Source organism: Rana temporaria, chromosome 4 (genome assembly GCF_905171775.1).
Source record: "Rana temporaria chromosome 4, aRanTem1.1, whole genome shotgun sequence".
In the NCBI taxonomy this organism is placed as follows: domain Eukaryota; kingdom Metazoa; phylum Chordata; class Amphibia; order Anura; family Ranidae; genus Rana; species Rana temporaria.
In genome coordinates, this window is record NC_053492.1 from 50,340,126 (window position 1) to 50,366,888 (window position 26,763).

At 42.0% G+C, this 26,763-nt stretch overlaps 1 protein-coding gene across 1 annotated transcript in view; it reads right to left on the reverse strand.

Annotated features, from left to right (window-relative positions):
• Positions 1 to 477: 477 nt before the first annotated feature.
• Positions 478 to 26,763, reverse strand: part of SLC35F6 (solute carrier family 35 member F6) — a 49,470-nt gene continuing 23,184 nt past the window's right edge. Inside the window, exons 2-6 of the mRNA XM_040348379.1 lie at positions 14,788 to 14,860; positions 9,213 to 9,384; positions 7,728 to 7,940; positions 5,287 to 5,397; positions 478 to 1,553 (exon numbers count right to left, since the gene is read on the reverse strand). Coding sequence (XP_040204313.1) covers positions 1,096 to 1,553; positions 5,287 to 5,397; positions 7,728 to 7,940; positions 9,213 to 9,384; positions 14,788 to 14,860 — 1,027 coding nt within the window. The 3' untranslated portion in view covers positions 478 to 1,095. The remainder of the gene's footprint in view (positions 1,554 to 5,286; positions 5,398 to 7,727; positions 7,941 to 9,212; positions 9,385 to 14,787; positions 14,861 to 26,763) is intronic.

Consider the following 26,763-nt stretch of genomic DNA (forward strand, 5'->3'; position numbering starts at 1 on the left):
GGTACCGCTTTGAGCAATTAAAATCTGACATAATCATACCGCCAGGGAGGTTAATCACTTCTCTATGGACATGTTCCTGTAACCAGTTTTTTATCCACATTCATACAATTTCTTCAATGCCATTAGATCTTAATTTGTAAATAAAGCGTTTATGGGGTACTGTATAAAATTAAAGAACTCTAGATACACTACATCAAAAAACCTTTCTCTATTGAAATTACAGCTCACCTTCTCACATAACGATGGTTGGTCTGATAAGAATGGCCCTTCATAGCTCCATGTCACCAATATTACCATTTTCACGTGTTCGCTTATGCCCTTGTGTTGGTGCACGCCTATTGGTTTTCAGTGAGCCATCAGTACACATCGAGGGGCCGAAAACTTACCTGCCTCTTTTTTTTGTGCTGAGGGGCAGGTGTGTTTGTTTTGCCCACATATGTGCATTGCGCTGTCATTGACAATGACTCATAGACCATGTGTTGTATCATATTTTAATGTGTGTTAATGTGCAACACTTGGATGGGAGTGGATTTTGTCATATCGGTTGATGCTGTAAGGCTAAGGTTTACCAAAGCTGAAATGTGTAATGGATTGCTGTTTAATGATCTATGACTGGAAGTATTCTCGATGTATGTAAATTTATTTTGGTGCTTCAATAAACCTTTATTTTGGATCAAAAAAAAATGTGCAACACTACACGGTCACCAAAGTGTGAAGGCAGACTTAATCCAGCTCATGTATGAACATTGAATCCTTATCATCCATCATTTTACTTATAATTAATAAACTGTGGAAAAGCCTTCGCCCCAAGAAAAGTATTAAATGGTTGAATTTATAAATAACAGGCACTTGTTTACAAATGGATATCCTTAAATTGTCAAATATCATTACAGGTGTTTACCTGAATTTTGCTTAAAATGTAAAACCCCTCTAAGGTTTACTAAGTCCTTTTTTTTTAAAATCTAGAATACTTCTGTGTCCACATTTCTCAAATAAAATTGGAACACTCTTTGATAATAAAACAACAGTCCTCGGGAAGAAGTTTGGCTGCGAAATTAAATTAAAATCTAGTGCCAGGGATCTTGGTTGACCCCATTAACTGTCACTATTAATCACTGTCCGTTCTTCGTTTAGGAGGCCTTGTGTCTCCTCGCTCTGCTCCTTGCACGGTCCACACATGAGCTTTCTGTGGAGTCCATTGTAAAGGCACGTTCCAAACAAGAGGACGACAAAGCCAAGAATTTGCAACGGATGGAACTGTTCCCAGCCCACGGCCAAGCTGACGACCCAGATGACCACAGTCCTCAGACTATCTAGCACCATGCGGGTGGTGGCACTGATCTCCTTGGTCACGCTTATGCCAGCGAAGTTAAAGAAGGCGATGCTGGTGATATTACCCATCAGGGCCAGGATGATTAGAGGCTGGCGACCCATTTGGCAGAAGGCATCCAGAGAGTCCTCTAAAACTCCACGTTCGCTGTTACTGAAGCCGCCGGCAGGAATGTAGTAGAAGGGGATCAACAGGATGGTCAAAATGATAAATCCAAACAGACCTGAAAATAATAATAATTCTATTAATAAAGAAGACGTGTTTTCAGCAAGTGCTCATTTTAAAGCTAAACTCCAGACAAAGAGCTAATTTACACTACTGACCTACTGTACATATGGGATCTGCTATAACTGCCAAAAGATTTGTAGTTTTGTCTATCCGTTCTTTAGATTTTCAGAGCCAGTATAATGACATTTGTCTGCTACAGTTAAAGCGGGGGTTCACCCTAAAAACAAATTTCTAACACAAGAGACAGCATACCAAGGACATTTACTGTATGCAGGTCTTTTTTTTTTTTTCTCCGTACATACCGTTATATTCTGATTTTGTCCAGGACTTCCGGTTGATGACTGTGGGACTGGGCATTCCTATCCCTGCCTCAGGGTTCTGATGACTGCGGGACTGGGCGTTCCTATCCTTGGGTTAGATGATTGACGGCTTGTGAAACAGTTCCCCTGTCGCACAACACGCGTCACCAGATTTCCAGAAATAGCGGAGCTGCGAGTCGGCACTATACGGCGCCTGCGCAGTCAGCTCTACACGGCGGGCGCAGGCGCCGCATAGTGCCGACTCGCAGCTCGGCTATTTCCGGAAATTTGGTGATGCGCGTTGTGCGACAGGGGAACTGTTTCACAAGCCGTCAATCATGTAATCCAAGGATAGGAACGCCCAGTCCCGCAGTCATCAGAACCCGGAAGCCCTGGACTAAATGACAATATACCGGTATGTACGGAGAAAAAAAAATGACCTGCATACAGTAAATGTCCTTAGTATGCTTAGTATGCTGGATGTAATGTTAAAACAATTTTTTTGGGTGAACCCCCGCTTTAAGCAACAAAAATTGGTCAACCCCCCACCTCCAGTCTATGGTGGGACAATGAAAGAGCAGCAACTGTCTGAGATGAGATAAACCTTTTGCTCTCTTCTCCACTTAGCATGTTCCAGAGCCATCTTAAAGGGGTGTTCTGGGCAAAAAAAAAAATAAATATTAAAAGCCAGCAGCTACACATACTGCAGCTGCTGGCTTTTAATGTCGGCACTGTAGCTGATGTTTCCCATCAGCTGCCGGGTGCTCCCGTCGCCATTGCGGGTAAGGGAACCCGGCAGTGAAGCCTACTACTGGGGAGTGGACCCTTACCAGCCTGTCCCAATTTACACACCTACTCTAAAGAATTCAAGTATAAATAGTTGATAGAATTGAACATATATTTGATTTCAAATCAATTTTAAACAATAAGAAAACATGCCATAAATCAAAGACTAATCACCACAAGGAACACAGTACAGGAGGAGTCAGGAGGGCACAATACTGGGGTCAGGAGGGCACAATACAGGTTTCGGGATGCTGCCTGGGACATGGCCATCCTTAACCACTTAAGGACCGGACCAATATGCTGCCTAAAGACCCAAGGTGTTTTTACAGTTCGGGACTGCGTCGCTTTAACAGACAATTGCGCGGTCGTGCGACATGGCTCCCAAACAAAATTGGCGTCCTTTTTTCCCCACAAATAGAGCTTTCTTTTGGTGGTATTTGATCACATCTGCGGTTTTTAGTTTTTGCGCTATAAACAAAAATAGAGCGACAATTTTGAAAAAAAATCAATATTTTTTACTTTTTGCTATAATAAATATCCCCCAAAAACATATATACATTTTTTTTTCCCTCAGTTTAGGCCGATACGTATTCTTCTACCTATTTTTGGTAAAAAAAAATCGCAATAATCGTTTATCGGTTTGCGCAAAATTTATAGCGTTTACAAAATAGGGGATAGTTTTATTGCATTTTTATTTTTTTTATTTTTTTTACTACTAATGGCAGCGATCAGCGATTTTTTTCGTGACTGTGACATTATGGCGGACACTTCGGACAATTTTGACACATTTTTGGGACCATTGTCATTTTCACAGCAAAAAATGCATTTAAATTGCATTGTTTATTGTGAAAATGACAGTTGCAGTTTGGGAGTTAAACACAGGGGGCGCTGTAACATTTAGGGTTCACCTAGTGTGTGTTTACAACTGTAGGGGGGTGTGGCTGTAGGACTGACATCATCGATCGAGTCTCCCTAATAAAAGGGATCACTCGATCGATGCGCCGCCACAGTGAAGCACGGGGAGTCATTGGAGTCATTGTTGCAAATTCCAACCATGGCACTACCTGCCTGGGGTTTGCATGTTCTCCCTGTACTTGTGTGGGTTTCCTTCGGGTACTCCGATTTCCTCCTACACTCCAAAGACTTGTTGGTAGGTTAATTGGTGCCTGTACAAATGGGCCCTAGTATGTATGTACTTTTTTTAAAGTGCTATATAAATTGACAGTGCTATATAAGTACCTGTAATAAATAAATAGGCTCACTACGCTGGAGGTATGTCTTTTGCATAAAGCAACGTTTGTGAAAGAACAATACCTGGTAGGTTAATTGGCTTCTGTCTAAATTGCCCGTAGTATGTGTTTATGTATGAATGTGAGTTAGGGACCTTAGATTGTAAGTTCCTCGAGGGCAGGGGCTGATGTGAATGTTTAAGAAATATATAAAGTGCAGTGTAAATGGCGCTATATAAGCACCTGTAACAGTGGCGGTTGGTGCTAAAAAAAATTGGGGGGGCAAACAAACCCCTCCAGTTCCACAATCACCCACAAACGGAGCCCTCCAGTGGTCTCAGCTCCCATGATAGCCGGTGCCGCAGCTTTCATGTTAACCCGGTCTTCTTTCCGGGTTCCAAATCTTCAGCCTCCTGTCTTGATTGGCCGGGACGAGAAGCCGGAAACCAATGGTGAATATCGATTTGTTGGTATCATAAGTGGGAGGGTTCGGGGCACAGTGCTCTGTGCCCCGAGGACAACCTTTAACAAGCCAATTAGAGCCTCATAGAAAATACAAAATGATAGACCTCATAGAAACCTATTAGTCTGGCGCCCAGCACAGTACACAGCCACACACATAGAATGATTGATTTTTAAATAAATGCTAATATGACTAACTTTTTTTTTTAACTTCAAGATGTTAAAAAATGTTAGTCATATTTTCAGTTATTTAAAGGCTTAGTGAAGGTACTTTTTAAAAAAAATAACAAACATGTCATACTTACATCCACTGTGCAGTTAGTTTTGCACAGAGTGGCCCCAATCCTCGTCTTCTGGGGTCCCTCGGCTGCTGTCTCGGCTCCTCCCCGCAAGAGCTAGCCACCTTCTGGGAAGCACTCTCCCAAGGGAGTTAGCTTGCAGGCGCGCTCCCGTGTGATACAGTGGTGGCCATAGCTGCCAAGTGTATCACTCGGCCCCTGCCCCCAGCACGCTGCATAATTAATTTGATTTGGGAGCCAATGGTTGTGCTGCTATCAATCTCCAATGAAGAGTCGAGAACAGCCGGGAATACTGGGCCGAGAACCCAGCGCATTAAGTGAAAAAACGTGAAGCTTTACAACCCCTTTAAAAATAAATACTATTCTATGATTAGATTATGCAAACTAGGGGGCCGGCGCCTCTTAAGGACCGGCCACCACTGACCTGTAATAAATAAATAGAAGTACCTGGTATTTCCTTTGACTTCCAATACTAAAAAAAATGGCGGGGGAGTGAAGGAAAAGTAAGCGCATATTGTAGGGAGGGGGTGGGGTTAATGCAAATTTGCTGCTGTGGCTTGAATGGGTATGCAATATAAAAAGACAAAATAGATAAATACAGATCAATGTAGATAAATGAGACCAGTTCAAACATCTGGTGGAGCACTACTTACCCTCAGTTCCCACAGCTCGGAGGGGATGTACGTTATGTTTGTAGACAAATTTCTCTTCTAAAACCATCTGGATAGATACAATGATCTGAGCCATGATAATAAGCAAATCACCTTGATGGAGAGAATAACAGACAATGGAAAATATAAATAGTACAAAACGAATGCAATTATGTAGCTTCGCTGTAGATAAAAAAAAAAACCCCAAGGGTGAGCAGAATAGTGACCATGTGATAGAAACCCCCCAAGAAACTGAGATCCTGGGAGTGGTCACTAATGGTGCCTAAACCCATGTATTAGGGGAGGTGCATCCAACAACAACCATGTAAGAAAAACACCACAAAGGATATAGCACCTACTATAAGCTACCTAAAAGTATTTATTAACCACTTCAAGACCAGGCCTATTTCTGACATTTGTTACTTCGAACTCCCAAACATTATATATATTTATATATATTTTTTTTAGCAGAAACCCTAGAGAATAAAATGGAGGTCATTGCAATGTTTTATGTCACACTGTATTTGCACAGCGGTCTTTCAAACGCTAAGCAGGGAATGAAAACAACTAGGTACCCAATAAAAGCAGCACACAGTACACACATTAACATTTGTTGGCCACACATTTAACTCCATGATTTCCCTAGATGGTAACCCCTTCTTGCCCAGCGTCATGTGTACAGTGACAGTGCATATTTTTAGCACTGATCACTGTTATAATGTCACTGGTGATGTCAGTTGCAGTTAGTTGGTTCCCACAAAGTGTCAGATTGCCCACCGCACTATCGCAGTTCGTTATAAGTCGCTGATTGCTGCCATTACTGGTATAAAAATAAAAAATTCCAGTACCGTATTTGCCGGTGTATAAGACGACTGGGCGTATAAGACGACCCCCTAATTTTCCAGCTAAAATGTTGGTTTTGGGATATACTCACCATATAAGACGACCCCCTTCCTACTAGTCATGCCTCGCCTCACTGTGCCATTACATGCCAGACTGTGCCACCATTACATGCCAGACTGTGCCACCATTACATGCCAGACTGTGCACCATTACATGCCTCACTGTGCACCATTACATGCATCACTGTGCCCAATTACATGCATCACTGTGCCCAATTACATGCATCACTGTGCCCAATTACATGCATCACTGTGTGCCACCACATGCCTCACTGTGCCCAATTACATGCATCACTGTGCCCCACTACATGCCTCACTGTGCGCCACAACATGCCTCACTGTGCGCCACAACATGCCTCACTGTGCCCAATTACATGCCTCAGTGTGTCACTGCTTATCTTATCCGTGACATGCAGACCGTGGCTGTCCATTTTTCAAAAGCCGCGCCTCCTCTTTCTGCTGTTCCGTGATAGGTGGAACACTCAGCTTCCCAGGAGACACTGTGTTCAGTGTTCCGCCTGTCACGGATGCCCCCTCGGTCTCGGACGAGAGGGCATCCGTGATAGGCGGAACACTAAACACAGTGTCTCCTGTGAAGCTGAGTGTTCCGCCTATCACGGAACAGCAGAAAGAGGAGGCGCTGCTTTTCAAAAAAGGACGGCCGCGGTCTGCATGTCACAGATAAGGTAAGCATATTAGGTTACTGGCGTATAAGACGACCCCCGACTTTGAAGAAGAATTTCAGGGGTTAAAAAGTCGTCTTATACGCCGGAAAATACGGTATATATCCCATAGTTTGTAGACGCTATAATGTTCCATGCACACTGGCTTAAAAATCGCTGCTACTACAGGAGTTTTGTGTTCTGCCTGTAGAAGCAACTCAATGTTATCCTTTGTGTTCATGCATATTAGGAAAATTAGAGGCATATTTTGAGCTCAACGTTTAGAGGCAGGAAAAAAAAAAACCTTCTGGTTTGCGCTCCTGATTGGAGCTTTCTGGCAGAAAAAAACGCAAAACTTTCCTAAACTCGTCTAAACGCTCTATATGAATTTTTTTTTTTCTGCCAAAGGAAATGACATATTTTTAAGCCCAGTGTGCATGGAGCCTAATTTTCACACAGACCAAACAATATACACTTATTGGGATTTTTTTTTGCAAAAACATGTAGAGATTATTATTATTATTATTTTGTTTTTTACTTATTGGATATATTTTATAGCAGAAAGTAAAAAAGTTTTTTTTTTTTTTTTAAATTGTCATTCGTTTTTTTTTTTTTATAATAAAAATTAAAAACCCGGAAGTGATCAAATACCATGAAAAAAAGCTCTATTTTTGCATGGCTGTGCAATTTTCAGTTAAATTAGCGCAGCGCCGCATAGCAAAAAATGGCCTGGTCATGAAGGATGGTAAATCTTCCAGAGGGCAAGTGGTTAATAAAGGATGCTTTGCTCATTGGCCTTAAAGTGATATACAACTAAATAAACTATTTGTTGAATCAGACTTGGTTCTTTTTTCAAACTATGAAACTAATATTTGTGTACCTGTAATGACATCATTGAGGTCCTTCCCACTGCCGTGGCCACTTAGTAAGTCCGCCAAGCCTACAACGACCAGTCCAGCGATGGTGACCAGGATCCCGACCCATTGGCTGCACTCCAACTTCCTCCCCAGGAACGCCACGGACAGAAGACCAGTGAAGATAATGACAGCTCCTCGCAACATCTGGAAACTGGACGCACTGGTCATGTTCAAGGCTAATGGAAGGATAAGAAAGGAATAGTGAATAGAATTTAGAAACATAAAATCGAAATCTTATAAAAAAAAGTCATATACTCTTTAACCACTTCTGGACTGCCCCATGCATATATACTGTGTCAGGGTGTCCCACCTTGGCCAAATCACGTACCTGAACGTGATTTCTATCTCCGGGTCTGGGGTGCGCACATCAATCAGTGGGTCCGGCGGGCCCAATGTTCGCCAGTACCCTGTGATCGTTCCATTTAAACAAGGCAGATCGCCATTCTGTGAGAGGGGAAGTTGGAGATCTTGTGTTCCTGCTAATCAGGAACACTGATCTCTGTCTTCCTCCAGAAAAACCACCCCCACAGTTAGAAGGCACTCCCAGGGAACAAATTTAACCCTCTGATCGCCCCTGATGTTACCCCCTTCCCTGCCAGTGTCAGTGCATATTTTTTAGCACTGATCACTGTGTTAGTGTCAGTGGTTCCCAAAAAGTGTCAAAAGTGTCTGAATTGTCTGCCGCAAAGTTGCAGTCCCACTAAAAATCCCTGATCACCGCCATTACTAGTGAATTTTTTTTTTAATCCATAAATCTATCCCATAGTGTGTAGACGCTATAAATTTTGCGCAAACCAATCAATATATGCTTTTTTATTTTTTTTTACCAAAAACATGTACATATTGGCCTAAATTGATGAAGAATCTGAATTTTTTTACATTTTTTATTTGATATGTTTTATAGCAGAAAGTTGTTTTTTTTTATTGTTTTTTTGTTTATAGCGCAAAAAAAAAAAAAAGAACTGCAGAGGTGATCAAATACCACCAAAAGTAAGCTCTATTTGTGGGAACAGAAGGACATCAATTTTATTTGGGTACATTGTCGCACGACCCAGCAACTGTCAGTTAAAGTAAGATAGTGTCGTATCGAAAAAAATGGCCTGGTCATGAAGAGGGTAAAACCTTCCAGGGCTAAAGAGTTAACATGTCAATGTAATTTCCAAAGTTTTTTTTTCAATCTTGTTAAATCTGCGGCTTTTTATAAAAAATCATGCCGGTTGGTGCCACCAAGTAGGCCCTTGTATGAGCACTTCCTGTTATGAGGTCACCCTGTCACATGCACCCCAGGTAGGGACTACAAGCTTCAGTGATGACACTTACCCTAAGGAACCCTAACCCTAAGGAACCCTAACATTACTTATATATTGTATTACAAGGATACATTTGTCATGTTAAGCCTTCTTTAAAATCGCTGTACAGTTACCTCCTGTTTGGCTCTGTGTACTCACCCACATACATGATGCTGGTCCCGGTCATGTCACAGATGGCTGGTGGAAGGAAGAGGAGAGAATTAAAGGGTTCAGAAGACGCCATAGTTGGCTGGGGAGACCGTCTGTCCTTGAAGACCAGGATGTAGAAGACAGCCAAACAAGAGAGCTCTCCTAAGAACATGCCCACCGCCTAAAATACAAAGAAAGAGAAAGTTCAGTTCTTGACTGCTATCTACTACATGAGAACTCCCTACCATCTACAATGAAATATTCCAGCACTGCATGCAAGCAGGTTGTTCAGTAAGGCTTAATTTACATTTTATGCATACTGTATACATATATAGGAATTCTGCATGTAGCGCATGTTCCTTGCTGGTAGAGCTAACCAAAGGTTCTACTAAAATACACGCCTAAAGTGCTTGTGTTTAGGTGCACCATAGGCGTGTGCAAGGGGTGTGGCAGGTGTGCCTGGGCACGCCCTAATCTTGGAGTTAGCAACCTGTCGATGGTGGGCAGGTGACAGGTAAACCGCAATCCTTCCTTGCTGACCCTCGGAACCTGGACAGGAGAGGTGGTGGGGGTGGAGTTTAGTGGAACCGATCTGTATTTTTCTTCTGCAGCAGCTGAAAGTTGGCTTCTCCTCCTCTCCCGTTTGTCAACATTCAGCTGCCACAGGAGGAAAATATAGGGGATCGGTACTAATACATGCCACCCCTCTTTTGCCTGTTCAGCCCCATACACACTATCAGTTTTCCTGCAGGTTTTTCTGTAGTGCAAGAGCCTGCCTGATTGCATACTGTATGAATTAAAAACTCTTAAGGTTTGACCTCATATTAGATGGTTTTGGTAAACCTGAAGAGAAAAACCTGCAGAAAAACTGATAGTGTGTATGGGGCTTTCCTCTTCCTTCTGTTGCCCGGGTCCCCCATGTGCTCCCTTGCTCCCCCTTCCTCCCATTGTTTCAGGATGGAAAGCACGGAAGAGGCCAGTAAATATGTCAAATGCATATGTGTTGAAGCTTTTTGCACACCCTGATGCAATAGGCTGCACAGACCTATGAGGTGCATACAATTCTACTGATGACTTCACATATGTAAACATATACCATATGGGTACATGCATACACATTTATAATATGCAGATATGTATGGCCCCAGACACAGCTGTCTCTTACTTATCTGTATGCTGCTAAACATTTTTGTTTGTAGACACAGTTGTATATATGGCCCTATTGATTACTATAGTGCTGTGTTCAGGGGCGGACTGACCATTGAGTCACTCGGGCACTGCCCGAGGGCCCCATGCTACTAGGGGGCCCCACCAGGGTTGCCAGGCTCAGTAAAACCATGGACAGTATGTAAAAATCTATGTTTTTTTAGATCTATCACTGGTATGTCCGAAACCGACATGCTTTTGATCTAAAAAAAAACAAGATTTTAGCTGCCCCGCCCCTGCACTGCCTCCTGCCGTGGTGGCCATCTGTAAGCCCAGGGGCCCCATAATCTTCTATTGCCTGGGGGCCCCATGAGTTGTCAGTCTGTGTTTATATATGTACATAGCTACAGCCTGTATGCATCTAAATGCTGTGTTTTAGATGCATGTGTGGAAGAGTCCTAAAAGAGCAGTGTATGTGCAAAGTGAAAGACAAACGGAAGGAAAGGACAGAAGGAAGAAGGAATGGAAAGAAGAAGATGGAAGAAAAGGAGGAAGAAGGAAAGAGTATTGGGAAGGAAGGAAAAAGAACCGAAGGAAAGGTAGGAAGAAAGGACAGAAGGAAGGTTGGAAGGAAGGCAGGAAAAAAGGTGCAGAAGGAAAGAACGGAAAGAAAGAAAGAAAGAAAGAAAGAAAGAAAGAAAGAAAGAAAGAAAGAAAGAAAGAAAGAAAGAAAGAAAGAAAGAAGATGGCAGCATGAAATAAAAAAAATAACAAAAGGGAAGGAGGAAGAAAAGCCAGAAGAAAGGGAGGAAGTAAAGAACAAGAGAAAGAAAAAAAAGAAATATAGGAAGGAAGAAGATGGCAGCATGAGATAAAGAAGAACAAAAGGAAAGGAGGAAAAAAAAAAAGGAAGGAATAACAAAAAAAAAAGTGAAGGAAGGGAGGAAAGAAGGAAGGAATCGGAGAAAGAAAGAAAGAAGGAGAGAAGGGAGCTAGGAAGGAAGAAGATGGCAGCATGAAATACTGAAAAACAAAAGGGGGAGAAAAGGAAGAAGAAAGGGAGGAAGGAAAGAACAAGAGAAAGAAAGCTAGAAAGGAAGAAGATGGCAGCATGAGATAAAGAAGAACAAAAGGAAAGGAGGAAAAAAAGAAAGGAAGGAATAACAAAAAAAAAAGTGAAAGAAGGAAGGAATCGGAGAAAGAAAGAAAGAAAGAAGGAGAGAATGGAGCTAGGAAGGAAGAAGATGGCAGCATGAAATACAGAAAAACAAAAGGGAAGGGGGAAGAAAAGGAAGAAGAAAGGGAGGAAGGAAAGAACAAAAGAAAGAAAGCTAGAAAGGAAGAAGATGGCAGCATGAAATTAAGAAGAACAAAAGGAAAGGAGGAAGAAAGAACACAAGGAAGAACAGAAACGTGAAGGAAGGGAGGAATGAAGGAAGAAACAGGAAAAAGAAAGAGAAGGGAGCTAGGAAAGAAGGAAGAAGATGGCAGCATGAAATACAGAAGAGCAAAGGGAAAGGAGGAAGAAAGAGAAGGAAGAACAGAAGAAAAAAGTGAATAAAGCAAGGAAGGAACAGGAGAAAAAGAAAGAAAGAAAGAAAGAAAGAAAGAAAGAAAGAAAGAAAGAAAGAAAGAAAAAAAGAAAGAAAGAAAGAAAAAGAAAGAAAGAAAGGAGCTAGGAAGGAAGGAAGAAGATGACAGCACGAAATAAAAAATAACAAAAGAAAAGGAGGAAGAAAAAAATTAATAAAAAAGTGAAGGGAGGGAGGAAGGAAGGAAGAAACAGAATAAAGAAAGAAAGATAGGAAAGAAGAAGATGGCAACTAGACATGTGCACTGCCAAAAAATTTGTTTTTTTCGTTTATGTTATTTTCGTTTTTTTTATTTTTTCGTAAATTCGTAAATTCGGGAAATTCGAAAAAATATTTTTTTCCGTTTTTGTTTCATTCGTTTTTTTATTTTTTTCGGAAATTCGTGAATTTTGAAAAAAAAAAATGTTTTCTTTTTTTTGCTTTTTTCGGAAATTCGTGAATTCGGGAAATTTTCGGATTTCCGAAAAAGCAAAAAAACGAATGAAACGAAAAAAACGAATGAAACGAAATTTTTTTTTTCGGAATTTCGCATTTTTAAATTTTAGAATTTCGAATTTTTCCATTTTCAAATTTCGAATTTTTTCAATTTTCGTTATTTCGAAATTTTGTATTTTCGAAATTTCGAAATTTCGTATTTTCGAAATTTCGTATTTCGAATTTTTCAGTTTTCGAATTTTCAAATTTTCGAATTTTCAAATTTTCGAATTTTTGAATTTTTGAATTTCGAATTTTCCAATTTTCGAAATTTCGAATTTTTCAATTTTCGAAATTTAGATTTTCGAATTTTTCAATTTTCGAAATTTCTAATTTTTCCATTTTCAAATTTCGATTTTTTCAATTTTCGAAATTTCGAATTGTATTTTCGAAATTTCGTATTTCGAATTTTTCAGGTTTCGAATTTTCAAATTTTGCAATTTTCGAAATTTCGAAATTTCAAATTTTTGAATTTCAAATTTTTCAATTTTCGAAATACGAAAATATTCGGAAATACGAAAATTCGGAAATACGAAAATTTCGAAAATTGAAAAATTCTAAATTTGAAAAATTCGAAATCTGAAAAATTCGAAATTGGAAAAGTGAAAAAATTCGAAATTTGAAATATTCGAAAATTCGAAAATTGAAAAATTCGAAAATTGAAAAATTCGAAAATTGAAAAATTCGAAAATTGAAAAATTCGAAAATTGAAAAATTCGAAAATTCGAAAATTGAAAAATTCGAAAACTCGAGAATTGAAAAATTGTAACATTCGAAAATTGAAAAATGCGAAATTTGAAAAATTCGAAAATTGAAAAAATCGAAAATTGAAAAATTCGAAAATTCGAAAATTGAAAAGTTCGAAAATTGAAAAATTGTAACATTCGAAAATTGAAAAATTCGAAACTTGAAAAATTCGAAAATTCGAAAATTGAAAAATTCGAAAATTCGAAAATTCGAAAATTGAAAAATTCGAAAATTCGAAAATTCGAAAATTCGAAAATTTAAAAATTGTAACATTCGAAAATTGAAAAATTCGAAAATTGAAAAATTCGAAAAATGAAAAATTCGAAAATTCGAAAATTGAAAAATTCGAAAATTCGAAAATTGAAAAATTCGAAAATTCGAAAATTGAAAAATTCGAAAATTCGAAAATTGAAAAACTCGAAAATTGAAAAATTTTAAATTGAAAAATTCGAAAATTCGGAATTTCGAAAATCCGAAAATTTTTCGGATTTCCGAATTTCCGAAAATCCGAATTTCCGAAATTCGTAAAAAAAAACGGAAATACGAAAATTCGTAAATTCGAATTTTCGGAAATACGAAAATTCGTAAATTCGAAAATTCAAAATTTTCGGAAGTCCGAGAATTCGTAAATAAAAAATTCGTAATTACGAAAATTCGTAATTCACGAATTTCCGAATTTTCGTAAAAAAACGAATTAGAAACAGAACGAATTGCACATGTCTAATGGCAACGTGAAATAAAGAAGAACAAAAGGAAAAGAGGAAAAAAGAACAGGAGGAAGAACAGAATAAAAACGTGAAGAAAGGAAGGATGGAACAGGAGAAAAAGAAAGAAAGCGAGAAGGAAGCTAGGAAAGAAGGTAGAAGATGACAGCATGAAATAAAGAAGAACAAAAGGAAAAGAGGAAGATAGAACAGAAAAAAAAGTGAAGGACGGGAGGAAAGAATAAAGAAAGGAGAAAGAAAGAAAGAGAGAAAGAAAGAATGAAAGAAGGAACGAAAAGGGAGCTATGAACGAAGAAGATGGCAGCATGAAATACAGAAGAACAAAGGGGAAGGAGGAAGAAAAGGCAGAAGAAAGCAAGGAAGGAAAGAACAAGAGAAAAAAAAAAGAAAGCAAGCTAGGAAGGTTAGAAGATAGCAGCATGAAATAAAGAATAACAAAAGGAAAGAAGGAAGAAAGAACAGGAGGAAGAACAGAAGAAAAAGGTGGAGGAAGGAAGGAACAGGAGAAAAAGGTGAAGGAAGGGAGGGAGGAAGGAAGGAAGGAAGGAATGAACAGGAGAAAAAGGTGAAGGAAGAGGGAGGGAGGGAGGAAGGAAGAAAGGAACAGGAGAAAAAGGTGAAGGAAGGAAGGAACAGGAGAAAAAGGTGAAGGAAGGGAGGGAGAGAAGAAGGAAGAAAGGAACAGGAGAAAAAGGTGAAGGAAGGAAGGAACAGTAGAAAAAGAAGGAGCGAAGGGAGCCAGGAAGGAAGTAGATAACAGCATGAAATAAAAAAGGAAAGGAAGAAAGAAGAAAAAAGTGGAGGAAAGAAGGAATAAACAGGAAAAAGAAAGAAAGGTGGAGTAACTTGTTGCATGGTGCTCTCAGCCATTACTGACAAGGATCCGGAGATGTCACTCACCTGAAGGAAGGGATGCTGGAACTGATGAGTTGCTTCACCATTACATCCTTTAGCGCTGAAGTTGTCTGCCCACCTACAAAGCAGAAATGTATCCAGTAAGAGGAATATTTCTACATCTTATCCACTAAATGTGCTTTTCTTGGCAGACACAGTCCATTTCCAGAGCCGGACATTCCTGTACACTAAAACACAAGAACCACTTATGTATCAGCCCTCACCATTTATTCCAAACTCTGGAGGAAAGCAGGTCGAAGTGTATATAAAGGCAACACTTTTTTTTAGCTTTGTATACAGTTGGGGATAATTAGAACCCCTGTCAGTTTTTTTTGGTGTCTGTGTCCCCGCTTGAGACATTTACTCTTTTATGTGTCCTGGTGGCCATTATCAGACAGTAAGTGAGAGGAGATATGAAATTCTAGTTGTCACCATCAGACCAAGAGAAGAAGGGAAACCTGTTCCTAGAGAAGAAGAATCCCTCACTTTGGTGGGATTTCGTTGTTGTGTCTCCCTGGACAGTAAGTTTAAGGAAACATCCCCAGCAAGACAAAGAAAGCAAAAAATAACCTGTCGGGGGCTTCAATTGTCACCTACCCTATCCAAAAATAAAACAAGAACATTTTGGCTTTACATACACATGAATTACAAAGCACTGGAGGAAAAACTGAACTGATAAATTGATTAAATGAATAAATCAAAAGTTGAACGCAAAATATACTACAAGGCTTCCAGAAAGGATCTGGGTCCTCTTCTGGAATCCTGCGAAAGCTGAGACACAAAAGGGCTCACTGTACACACTGTATCATTGTAGATGATCTTTTTACTTTTTGAACACTGTTATTATACTATGTACTTTTTTCAATAAATTGTGTTTATTTTTGCTACTTCTCCATTGTTTCCATTCCTTTAAAGTCCAACCCATGGCTATTATCTAGTACCACTTACGTGTTTCCTCTACTATGTGAATTCCTCATGTATTCATGTATCAGCTAATTTTAATGTATCCATTGTTTGTATTAGAAATCTATAATTATGTACTTTTGGTCACTATGGAAGGTCCAATTACTAATATTATGTATGTATGTATATATATATATATATATATATATATATATACTAACATATATATATATATATATATATATATATATATATATATATATATATATATATATATATATATATATATATATAGTGATTTGCCTCATATAAAGTCCCATGACCAGTGTATCCTCTCTTTGCTGTTTGTTTTTAATTTTCCTTGTACCAGTTTGGGTGTTATTTGCAAAAGTGAAACTTCACCACATTCACTAAGCCCTGGGGCAAATTTACTTGCAAAGTGCAACTTTCCTTACAAATTGAACAGCCTATTGGCTTTTAGCAAATCAACTCCGTACCATGGGCCTAAAGTAGTTCATATTGTAGCATGCCTTCTACATTTTAGCCACTAGATGGAGACAAATGACTGCAAATCTGTATTCTTCTGTGATTGAGATATGAGATGACATTTTCAGCAATGCTTGTTTTTTTGGCCAGAGATCAGGGGTCAGACTTGTCTCTGTATTTTTCTACATGTCGGTCATTGTCAGCGTGAACCAGAAAATATGTGCTGAGGGATGTTATTCCCAGGGGCGGACTGACAACTCATGGGGCCCCCGGGCAATAGACGATTATGGGGCCCCTCTGGCTTACAGGTGGCCACCACGCCAGGAGGCAGTGCAGCTAAAATCTTGGGATATTCACATTAAAAGCATGTCAGTTTCGGACATATCGGGGACAGATCTAAAAAAAAACACCGATTTTTACATACTGTCCCTGGTTTTACTGAGCCTGGCAACCCTGATGGGGCCCCCTAGTGGCATGGGGCCCTCGGGCAGTGCCCGAGTGACTCAATGGTCAGTCCGCCCCTGGTTATTCCCCCTCTTGTTCTCAGATCCCCGCTCCTCCTCCTCATTCTATGGACATAGATATGTAAGCCTCTCTATACCAATCTACAGACAGCCCGCTCTTGGCGGTGGGGGTCAGACGCTGTATGAGCAATCAACCTCTAGGACTCCACTAAATGAGGTAACACTTCCCTTTGAAAAGGATATCCAATCACGTGCAAGGAAAAAAAAAAAAAAATCTTGCACGTGATTGGATGATGGAAGTCAGTAGAGCTTCTGCTCATTTACTGAGCTCTGGAGAAAATGCACTTAAAGAATTTCTATTTACATTCAGGAAATCAACCCCATTGTAACTTTGCCTTTCCATGCAGAAAGAAAAAAGAAAGTATAAAAATATTACACATAAATAAAATAATAAAACATTTAAAGAAAAATAAAGAAAAAATATCTAGATTAAGGTTTGATCTGGGTCAGTGCCAGGGTTAGTGTTTGGGTGAAAGGTCAGGGTCAGTGTATTTTTATATATATATATATATATATATATATATATATATATATATATATATATATATATATATATATATATATATATATTTTAATTAGCATTAGTGTGACAGTTAAAGCAAAATGTGCACTATTACTTCTGGGCTGCACTACGGGCAGGGCAGCCATCAGGAATTATGGGGCCCCTTACACAGCTTCAGGCATGGGCCCCCTGGAGCAGAGAACCGACCGGGGGGGGGGGTGCTGCCGCCTGAAATTGAGAACGGGGGGGGGGGGGGGCTGCTGCGAATTGAGAAGCGGGGGGGCTCTTTATAAAAGAAGGAAGAAATAAAGATAAATATAAATAAATCTGGGGGCCTGGGGACCTCTGGGCCCTTTAATAAAAAATAAAGAAATATATATATATATATATATATATATATATATATATACAAATTATTATTATTATTTTTTTATAAAACAAAATTACAAAAAAGGGGGGTTGCCATCTGGGACCTCTGGGTCCTTTAATAATAATAATAATAATAATAATAATAATAATAATAATAATAATAATAATAATAATAAAAAGAAACCTCTGGGCCCTTTAATAAAAAAAATAATATATAAAAAATAAATAAACATTTAAAAAAAAAAGGGGGGGGGGTTGCCATCCAAGGCCCTGGGGACCTCTGGGCCCTTTAATAAAAACATAAAAAATAAATATACATAAACAAAAATAAAAAAATAAACATTTATAACAAATAAAAAAAGGGGGTTTGCCACATGGGGCCCTGGGGACCTCTGAGCCCTTTAATAAAAAAAAAAAATATATATATATATATATATATATATATATATATATATATATATATATATATATATATATATATATATAATATATATATATAAATAAAATAAAAAAAAATAAAAAAATTTATATACATGCGCTGTTGCACTTTGAATGGCAATTAGCATTTTTTGAGACAGATGGGGTTTTTTTTTTTTGGTGGTATTTGATGACCACTGGGTTTTTTATTCCTTGATAAATAAATGAAAAAAAAAACATTTTGAAAAATAAAAACATTTCTGTTATAAAATTTTGCAAATAAGTAATTTGTTTCCTTCACTGATGTGCAGTGATAGGCTGCACAGATGGGCACTGATGAGGTTGCACTGATATGCGGCACTGATAGACGGCCCTTATAGGCTGCACTTAAGAGCACTGATGAGGTAGCACTAATGAGTCTGCACTGACATGCGGTACTTATAGGCTGCACTGAAGGGCACTAATGAGGTGGCAATAATGAGGAGGCACTAATGAGGCTGCACTGATATGTGGCACTTATAGGCTGCACTGAAGGGTACTGACAAGGTGGCAATGATGAGGAGGCACTAATAAAGCTGCACTGATATGCGTCACTTATAGGCTGCACTGAAGGGCACTGGTAGGAGACACTGATATAGAGGCTCTTATAGGCTGCACTGAAGGGCACTGATGGCCACTGTTAGGAAACACTGATATAGAGGCACTGATGAGGTGGCAATGATGAGGAAGTACTGATGAGGCTGCACTGATATGTGGCACGCATAGGCTGCACTGAAGGGCACTGGTAGGCAACATTGATATAGAGCAGGGGTCCTCAAACTACGGCCCTCCAGTTGTTCAGGAACTACAATTCCCATCATGCCTAGTCATGTCTGTGAATGTCAGAGTTTCACGATGCCTCATGGGACTTGTAGTTCCGCAACAGCTGGAGGGCCGTAGTTTGAAGATCCCTGATATAGAGGCACTGATAGGCGGCACTGATAGGCATTACTGATGGAGCTGCACGGATAATGAGTGCCCTGATTATTTGTGTAAATGTCCCCTGTTACACTTGCCAGTTACCATCTCTCCTCTCCTCATGCTGTGACAGCTTATGAGGAAAGGAATGCCGATAACTGACAAGTTGGTGTACAAGTGATCGGCTGTGAATGGACACATCTGATCACATGGTAAAGGGCTGCTGTGATTGTCCCTTTACCGCGATCTGTGATCAGCGGTGTCCAAAGGACACCGGTGATCACAGAGCATGCTGAACACGTGGTTCTGGGAGGTTGTCCATAGAAACCCTACTAGAATCAGAGAGTTGCGCTATAGCCATCTTTTGGTTAATTTAACATGCTGAAGTTGAAAGCTGATTGGCTACCATGCACAGCTGCCGTCTTAATGAGCGGGCACACCAGGGCACGGAACAAGGAGCCCCAGGGGCCCCTGCACTTTTCCTGTCCTCTTGTAGACATGTACTGCTCCTTCTTTCTTAGGGGGTGAATTAATATATTTTTCTGGGCCCCATCAGTTCGATAGAGGGGCCCAGAATGTGGGAGCTGAGGGACTATTTTTTCATTTTTGGGGGGAGGTACACCATTCTGTACCCAGCTGCATGCTCTAGTTCCTGGCTGCATGGCTATTGGAGCTTCAGTTCCAAGCCCCTCCCTCAATATTGGTCCATGGCATTGGTTATCTGTGTGCCGTCCTGGAGGAAGAGAAGAGGAGCCCTCCATGCACATGGAGGAGAAGTGCCAGCCGCTGCAGCCGAGTCCTGTCTCAGCCTATGGCTGCCTCCTATCACAGGATCTGTTCCCCTCACACAGATCCTCAGTGTCTGAGAGCTGCAGGCAGCTGTCTGAGGGATGATGTCATCCAAGCTTGCAGGAGCCCGGGAGGAAGGACATCTATTGCGCTGATGAGGTTAGTAAACTTATTAGGGAGGGAGGATTGTGTAGAAACTGACACTGGGTGGGTGTAATGATTGTGCTAGGGGACACCCCCCCACACCCCCCCTTGTAATGTGCTCTCTTGTGCCCACTATGTCATGTGCTGTGCCCACTATGTCATGTGCTGTGCCATGCAGTGTCCACCATGTCATGTGGTGTTGTGCAGTGCCCACCATGGTACAGTATGTGCAGTACCCACTATATAATGTGCAGTGCCCACCATATAATGTAATGTGCAGTGCCCACCAGGTAATGTGCTGTACTCACTGTGTGCATGTGCTGTGCCCACCATGTAATGTGCTGTGTTGTGCAGTACCAACCATGTCATGTGCCCACCACGTAATGTGCTGTATTGTGCAATGCCAACCGAGTAATGTCCTGTGCCCACCATGCAATGTGCTATGCCATGCTCACCAGTGTTCTTTCCCAGCAGCCAGTCGGGGTTTGGCCTTGCTGTGCATGCTGGGGAGGGGTGTTTATGAGGCAGACGCTGTTGGTTCTGGGTTTTCTTCTTCGAGTGTGGCACCCACCTTTAGGGTGACCACATCACAGCGCCCCGGGCCGGGGCGTGCGTGCCACGCGGTGTTCCTGGTTCCGGGGGCCATGCTGACCTGGAGCATCTGAACAGCGATGGGGACCCAGTGAGTGACTGGGTTCCCACCTTTGAGGATCCCAAGCTGTACTGCTGTTTGGTGGAAAGTCAGTCTGAGGAGCGCCATTGAGAGGCTGGCAATCCAAAAGGCCCTGGACAAAACACCGGGGATCAAGGTAGCCGGACACTGAAGGATTGATCACCTGTCAGTCGGTACCTGGGCGACAAGTTGAAGGAGATCCAGACGTAACTCATCTAATGGGGATTATCTCAGTAACTACAAATCAGAGAGGGTCTGTGGCAGAGGTGTCTCTCTGACGTTCACCAAGGAGGGTCTGTGGCAGAGACTTTATCCTACAAATGTTCGAGTGATACTCCGGCTACCAGGTCAGTGAGAGAGGCCTGTCCGGCTACGCTAGACCCACTCATGCAGGAGTGGTGCAGAAAAGTGTTACGCTTGGGAGCAGGACTGTTTCATTATCATCACACCTGAATCTGCTGTTCTCTCTTCTTCAACTTTACTTTCCTCACCACAAGTTTATTGGGCCAGATCCACAAAAGGGATACGCCGTCGTATCCCTGTTTCTATCTATGGAACTGATCCACAGAATCAGTTTCCAATAGATAGGCAGAAGATCCGACATGTGTAAGGGACTTACACTGTCGGATCTTAGGATGCAGTACCGCATCCGCCGCTGGGGGCATTTCTCGTCGGAATGCCGCTTCGGGTATGCAAATTAGCACTTACGGAGATCCACAAAGCTTTTACGCTTCGTTTTTTCTCCGTAAGTATTAGTTTGCCGTCGCAATATTAGGGCTACTTTTACAAGGCCTAAACTGTTTAGGCCTTGTTAAAGTATACCCTTCTATCCCGCGTCGCTGTTTTTTTTTTTTTTCAAATTATTTTTTTTCCCGCCGCAACTCGTATTTATTTTTTTTATGCCCTTCGCGATTCTCAAAACCCGGCGCAACGTAAAACCGCGCAAAGCACGTCGGGAAAATGACGTCGTGAGCATGTGCAGTACGTCCGGCGCGGGAGCGCGCCTAATTTGAATGGGACTTGCCCCATTAAATTAGGAACGCCTTGCGCCAGACGAATTTAAGTTACACAGCCGAAAATTTCTAGGTAAGTGCTTTGTGGATCGGGCACTTAGATAGAAATTTTCCGGCGGTGTAACTTAAATTGAAAAAGTTACGTTGCGCCGGGTTTTTGTGGATCTGGCCCATTGTTTTTACCCGGCTGAGGAATAAAGAGCACAGCAAAGAGCACCTGTTGTGGACATTCCTTTACTTCTACTAAATGCAATACGCATCATTCACCCCTAGGAATTCGGGGGAGCCATGAGATAAATGTGCCACCCAAAACAACCAGCAGCTCCTCCGGGGGTAGTGCTACACTCCCCATACCTGCTACTATATTGCCCTATACTACCCAAACCTTTTACTATACCACCCTATACTACCCAAACCTTTTACTATACCACCCAAACCTGCCACTATACCACCCATACACTACCCAAACCTCCCACTATACCACCCTATACTACCCAAACCTTCCACTATACTACCCAAACCTGCCACTATACCACCCTATGCTACCTAAACCTGCCACTCTACCACACAATACTACCCAAACCTGACACTATACATTACTACACCCTATACTGTACCCGCCTGATCTCCCCTTTACTGTGTACCCCAACCCCTCTATACTGATCCCTCCGCCCCCCCCCCCCGGTACTGTGTACAGTCATACATAAATACAGGCCGCTGATAGGCTGGAAGAGGCGGGCAGTGTGTACAGGGAGGGGGATAGTTTCAAAGAGGAGTGGGATCAGTGTGTACAGAGAAAATGAGTCAGAGTATACAGAGGGTCAGTGTATATGGGGTGGGGGGACAGTGTGTATAGGGGGTGAATTTAATTTGGGACTCAAAAGCCACGCCCAATATGTAGCATTATTTAGCCACACCCTCTCATTGCCACCACGCACATAGCGTGCCACGGGTCACCATCTCCCTGGTAGGGGCCCTAGTCCATTACTTTGCCCAGGGGCCCATGATGTTATTAAGATGGCCCTGCACAGCTGCACCAGATTTTGCACTCTCCAGTTATAGTAAATGAACCCCAAGAAAATCAGCATGGCAGCCAGGCAACAGGCATTTTCATAAGACAGTCAGCAATAGGGGTGCAACGGATCACAGTTGATCCGTGATCCGAACGGGTCACCCCCTTCGGATCGGATCACACTGTGATCCGCGGATTGCCACGGCTCCGGAGCTAGGCCGAAGCCGCGGTCTTTCCTAATGTTACGGCGGCGGCTCCGGAGCTAGGCCGAAGCCGCAGCCTTTCCTAATGTTATGGCCGCGGCTTCGGCCTACCTCCGGAGCCGCGACCATAACGCTAGGAAAGGCCGCGGCTTCGGCCTAGCTCCGGAGACGCCGCCGTAACATTAGGAAAGACCGCGGCTTCGGCCTAGCTCCGGAGCCGCGGCCATCTTGGTACACCCGGCGGCGGCCCTCCTCTGTTTACACCCACAGAGGAGGAGCCCGCGCTGGTGGGACACGCCGCTCATCTGTCGGTACTAGCTGGGGGGGGTCACTGTCCTGAGCAGGGGGGGGGGGTCAGTGTCCTGAGCAGAGGGGGGGGTCACTGTCATGAGCAGGGGGGGTCACTGTCATGAGCAGGGGGGGGTCACTGTCCTGAGCAGGGGGGGGTCACTGTCCTGAGCAGGGGGGGTCACTGTCCTGAGCAGGGGGGGGTCACTGTCCTGAGCAGGGGGGGGGGGTCACTGTCCTGAGCAGGGGGGGTCACTGTCCTGAGCAGGGGGGGGGTCACTGTCCTGAGCAGGGGGGGGTCACTGTACTAAGAGGAGGGGGGGTGTCTGCACTGAGGGGGTACTATAGTTGGTGGGGGGGGAGGAGATGTGGATATTACAGTGGGGGAGATTTTTTTTTTTTTTGCGATCCGAAAAATGATCCGATCCGTGACTCCTGATCCGAGGAACGATCCGAACCGTGAGTTTTTTGATCCGTTGCACCCCTAGTCAGCAATGTTAAAGCTTTGCAGTAACTGTGTGTTTGTGGTAATGGCTGTCTTGGGTACTTCTGATTGGGTGGTAGGAATCAGGAAGAGTGCACAAGTACATCATAAAGTGTTGGGGGGTTTTATTGTTTTTGCAGGAACCAAAATGATAAGGAACCAACATAAAGGAACAGATTCCAAGCCACAACCACAAGGCAGAGGATGCTAAATAACACAATAATCCTAAAGAGAAAGTCAATCCTAATGGTTCAAACTGTCTCTTATTTATAGGGTGACTCCAGTATCTAGTTCACACTTGTGCGGTCAGTTCCAGTGCAGTCAATACAAAAATAACCTGCATTTCTTTCTGCATGGACCATATCTGGAAGGCAAACAACACTGTCCTAAGGTTTTTCAGGTGTCAAAATAAGAAAAGCAAAAAAAACAAAAAAAACAAATTGAAATGCATTGAGAGCAAAAGTGGCTCAGCTTTTTTTTTACCGCCACTTAACCACATCTAAATGAGACGTTAACTCATTATATGCAAAATATCTTTAGAGACACAATGGGGGTTATTTACTAAAGGCAAATCCACTTTGCACTACAAGTGTAAACTACAAGTGCAAAGTGCTCTTGAAATTGCACTGAAAGTGCACTTGGAAGTACAGTCGCTGTAAATCTGAGGGGTAGATCTGAAATGAGGGGAAGCTCTGCTGATTTTATTATCCAATCATGTGCAAGCTAAAATGCCGTTTTTTATTTTCCTTGTATGCCCCCCTCGGATCTACAGTGAGTGAACTTCTAATGCGTCGTACACACGACCATTTTTCTCGGCAGGAAAAAAACAAACGTTTTTCCCATAGTGATTCCTCTCCAGCCTGACATGCATACACACGTTCATGCAAAAAAAGGGAACTCTTAAGGCGTCAGCATACCAAGACAGTTTGGACAATTTCATGCTCCCAACTTTGTGGGAACAGTTTGGGGATGGCCCCTTCCTGTTCCAACATGACTGAGCACCAGTGCACAGAGCAATGTACATAAAGACATGGATGAGCGTGTTTGGGGTGGAGGAACTTGACTGGCCTGCACAGAGTCCTGACCTCAACCTGATAGAACACCTTTGGGATGAATTAGAGTGGAGACTGTGAGCCAGGCCTTCTCGTCCACATCATTGTCTGACCTCACAAATGCGCTTCTGGAAGAATGGTCAAACACTCCCATAGACACACTCCTAAACCTTGTGGGCAGCCTTCCCAGAAGAGTTGAAGCTGTTATAGCTGCAAAGGGTGGGGCAACTCAATATTGAACCCTAGGGACTAAGACGGATGCCATTAAAGTTTATGTGCGTGTAAAGGCAGGCGTCCCAATACTTTTGACAATGTAGTGTATTTTTGGTGATGTATATTTTCTATTGTAACTGAAGCTAAACGAAAAATGTTTTTTTTTTTTTTTCACACAGTCCAACACACAATTTTTTTAGTGTAAGTGGGGACAGGGCCTCTTTAACCTTGGCTTTGAACATGTTGTTGTTCTCTGCAGCCTGAGCAGAGTGACGTTTATTACTGGGAAGAATGCAGGAGGCAGCTGACAGAGGAGTCACCTGAATAGAACATGCCAGGACAAGGTGTGATCACAGGATCTCTCTGCCTGTAATATATGGGTAAATAAACCGACCAATCAGGCGGTACAGATAAGCACGCTGTCATGTGAACTGTGCACTGGTTGTTAATACATAGGGTGAAAGTGAATAACATGGTGACACAGAGGGTGACAACTGATACGTTATCTCTCTATCGCTCTAGATCTACAGAATACAAACACCACTATTCTCTAAAGCTTTCTTATTCACATAGGCCCTGATTCAGAAAGGACTTTCTTAGAAAGTAAATGAGGATTTTTTGGGGGTAATTAACACTGGATAGATCACAGTTCTAGCCATTTAGATTTGCACACTAGAGGGCATATTGCCCCTTTATATACACAATTATTTATTAATTTAATTAATTAATGTATTTATTTCACATGAAGTCACGAGTAAGATTTGCACTGGAGACAGTGGACAGATGAAAGAGGGAATAAGTATCTTTGTACTGTCCCACACATATGGGGTACTTTCCCCAATATAGCTTTGAGTACAACACTCTTTTCAATTTACATTTTTGAGGACTAGGAATTTGTCCTCTCACTTTTATGAGTACGTTCACATTTGTGATTAGTGTATTCTTTATGTAATTAATTTTTCAATTCCAGAGAACTAGACCCTACACAATACAGGCTTCCGGTGACCCTATAAGGGGGTCAGATGAGGTCTTCTTGATTGTGTTGGGTGTTGGTTTAATTTTCATGCTTAGCATGAGATAAGGCTATCTCATTACTAGACGCTAGATGGCGGTGGTGAACTCACGTGGAGAATTAGTGGAGGGAATGTCCGGTGCCAGACATTACTTCCTCCCCGCTTGTCTCCCATGGGTCCCCCCGTCACCGGCCCTGCTAAACGTTCCCGTAGTCCCGTTATGGAGGCAGGTAACATTTAGGTTACGATATTAAGTATTTAAAATGAATTGTCCCTCCTATGGGTATTTGATATTATTCATGTATGGGCAGGGTTTACCACATCAAAGATGGCATACCTGGACTCATTACCAGCCGTTCACAATAGGCGGCTGGTCTATTTATAGAAGGTGATTTACTGCATGGCCCTACCCCCATTTGACAATGTCCAATAGCGACGAAACGCATCTGGGAGGATCACGCAGTGACGTCACCACGCCAAGGAGTAGGGCTCCTGTTATGCCGGCCGGCAATATTCTGTTATGCTATTTTTATCTGCTCATATTGTGAGTATATTTTTATCCTTTTTTAATTAAAAGTACTGTCTCAGAGTTACGCTATGTGCGTTTTCCTTTTCACATACATCTAAACGGGGGAGTTGAAAACTTCACGCTTAGGGGACGGAGGACTTCCCACCACAAGGAGTAAAGGCCTGGGCTGGGTTATAGCCATCTGCCTGAACCGTTCGCCTTCTGGTAAGCGGCCTCTCTGTTGGGTGGAGGGTCACTTCATTCATTAGTGTCACTTGGGTGGTGTGGACTGTAAGAACTACCATTTCCAGGACATCACGCAGAGGGGACAAAGGACCCCCTACTATAAGGAGTAAAGGCCTAGGCTGGGTCATAGCCATTCGCCTTAACCATTTGCCTTCTGGTAAGCGGCCTCTTTGTTTGGTGGAGGGT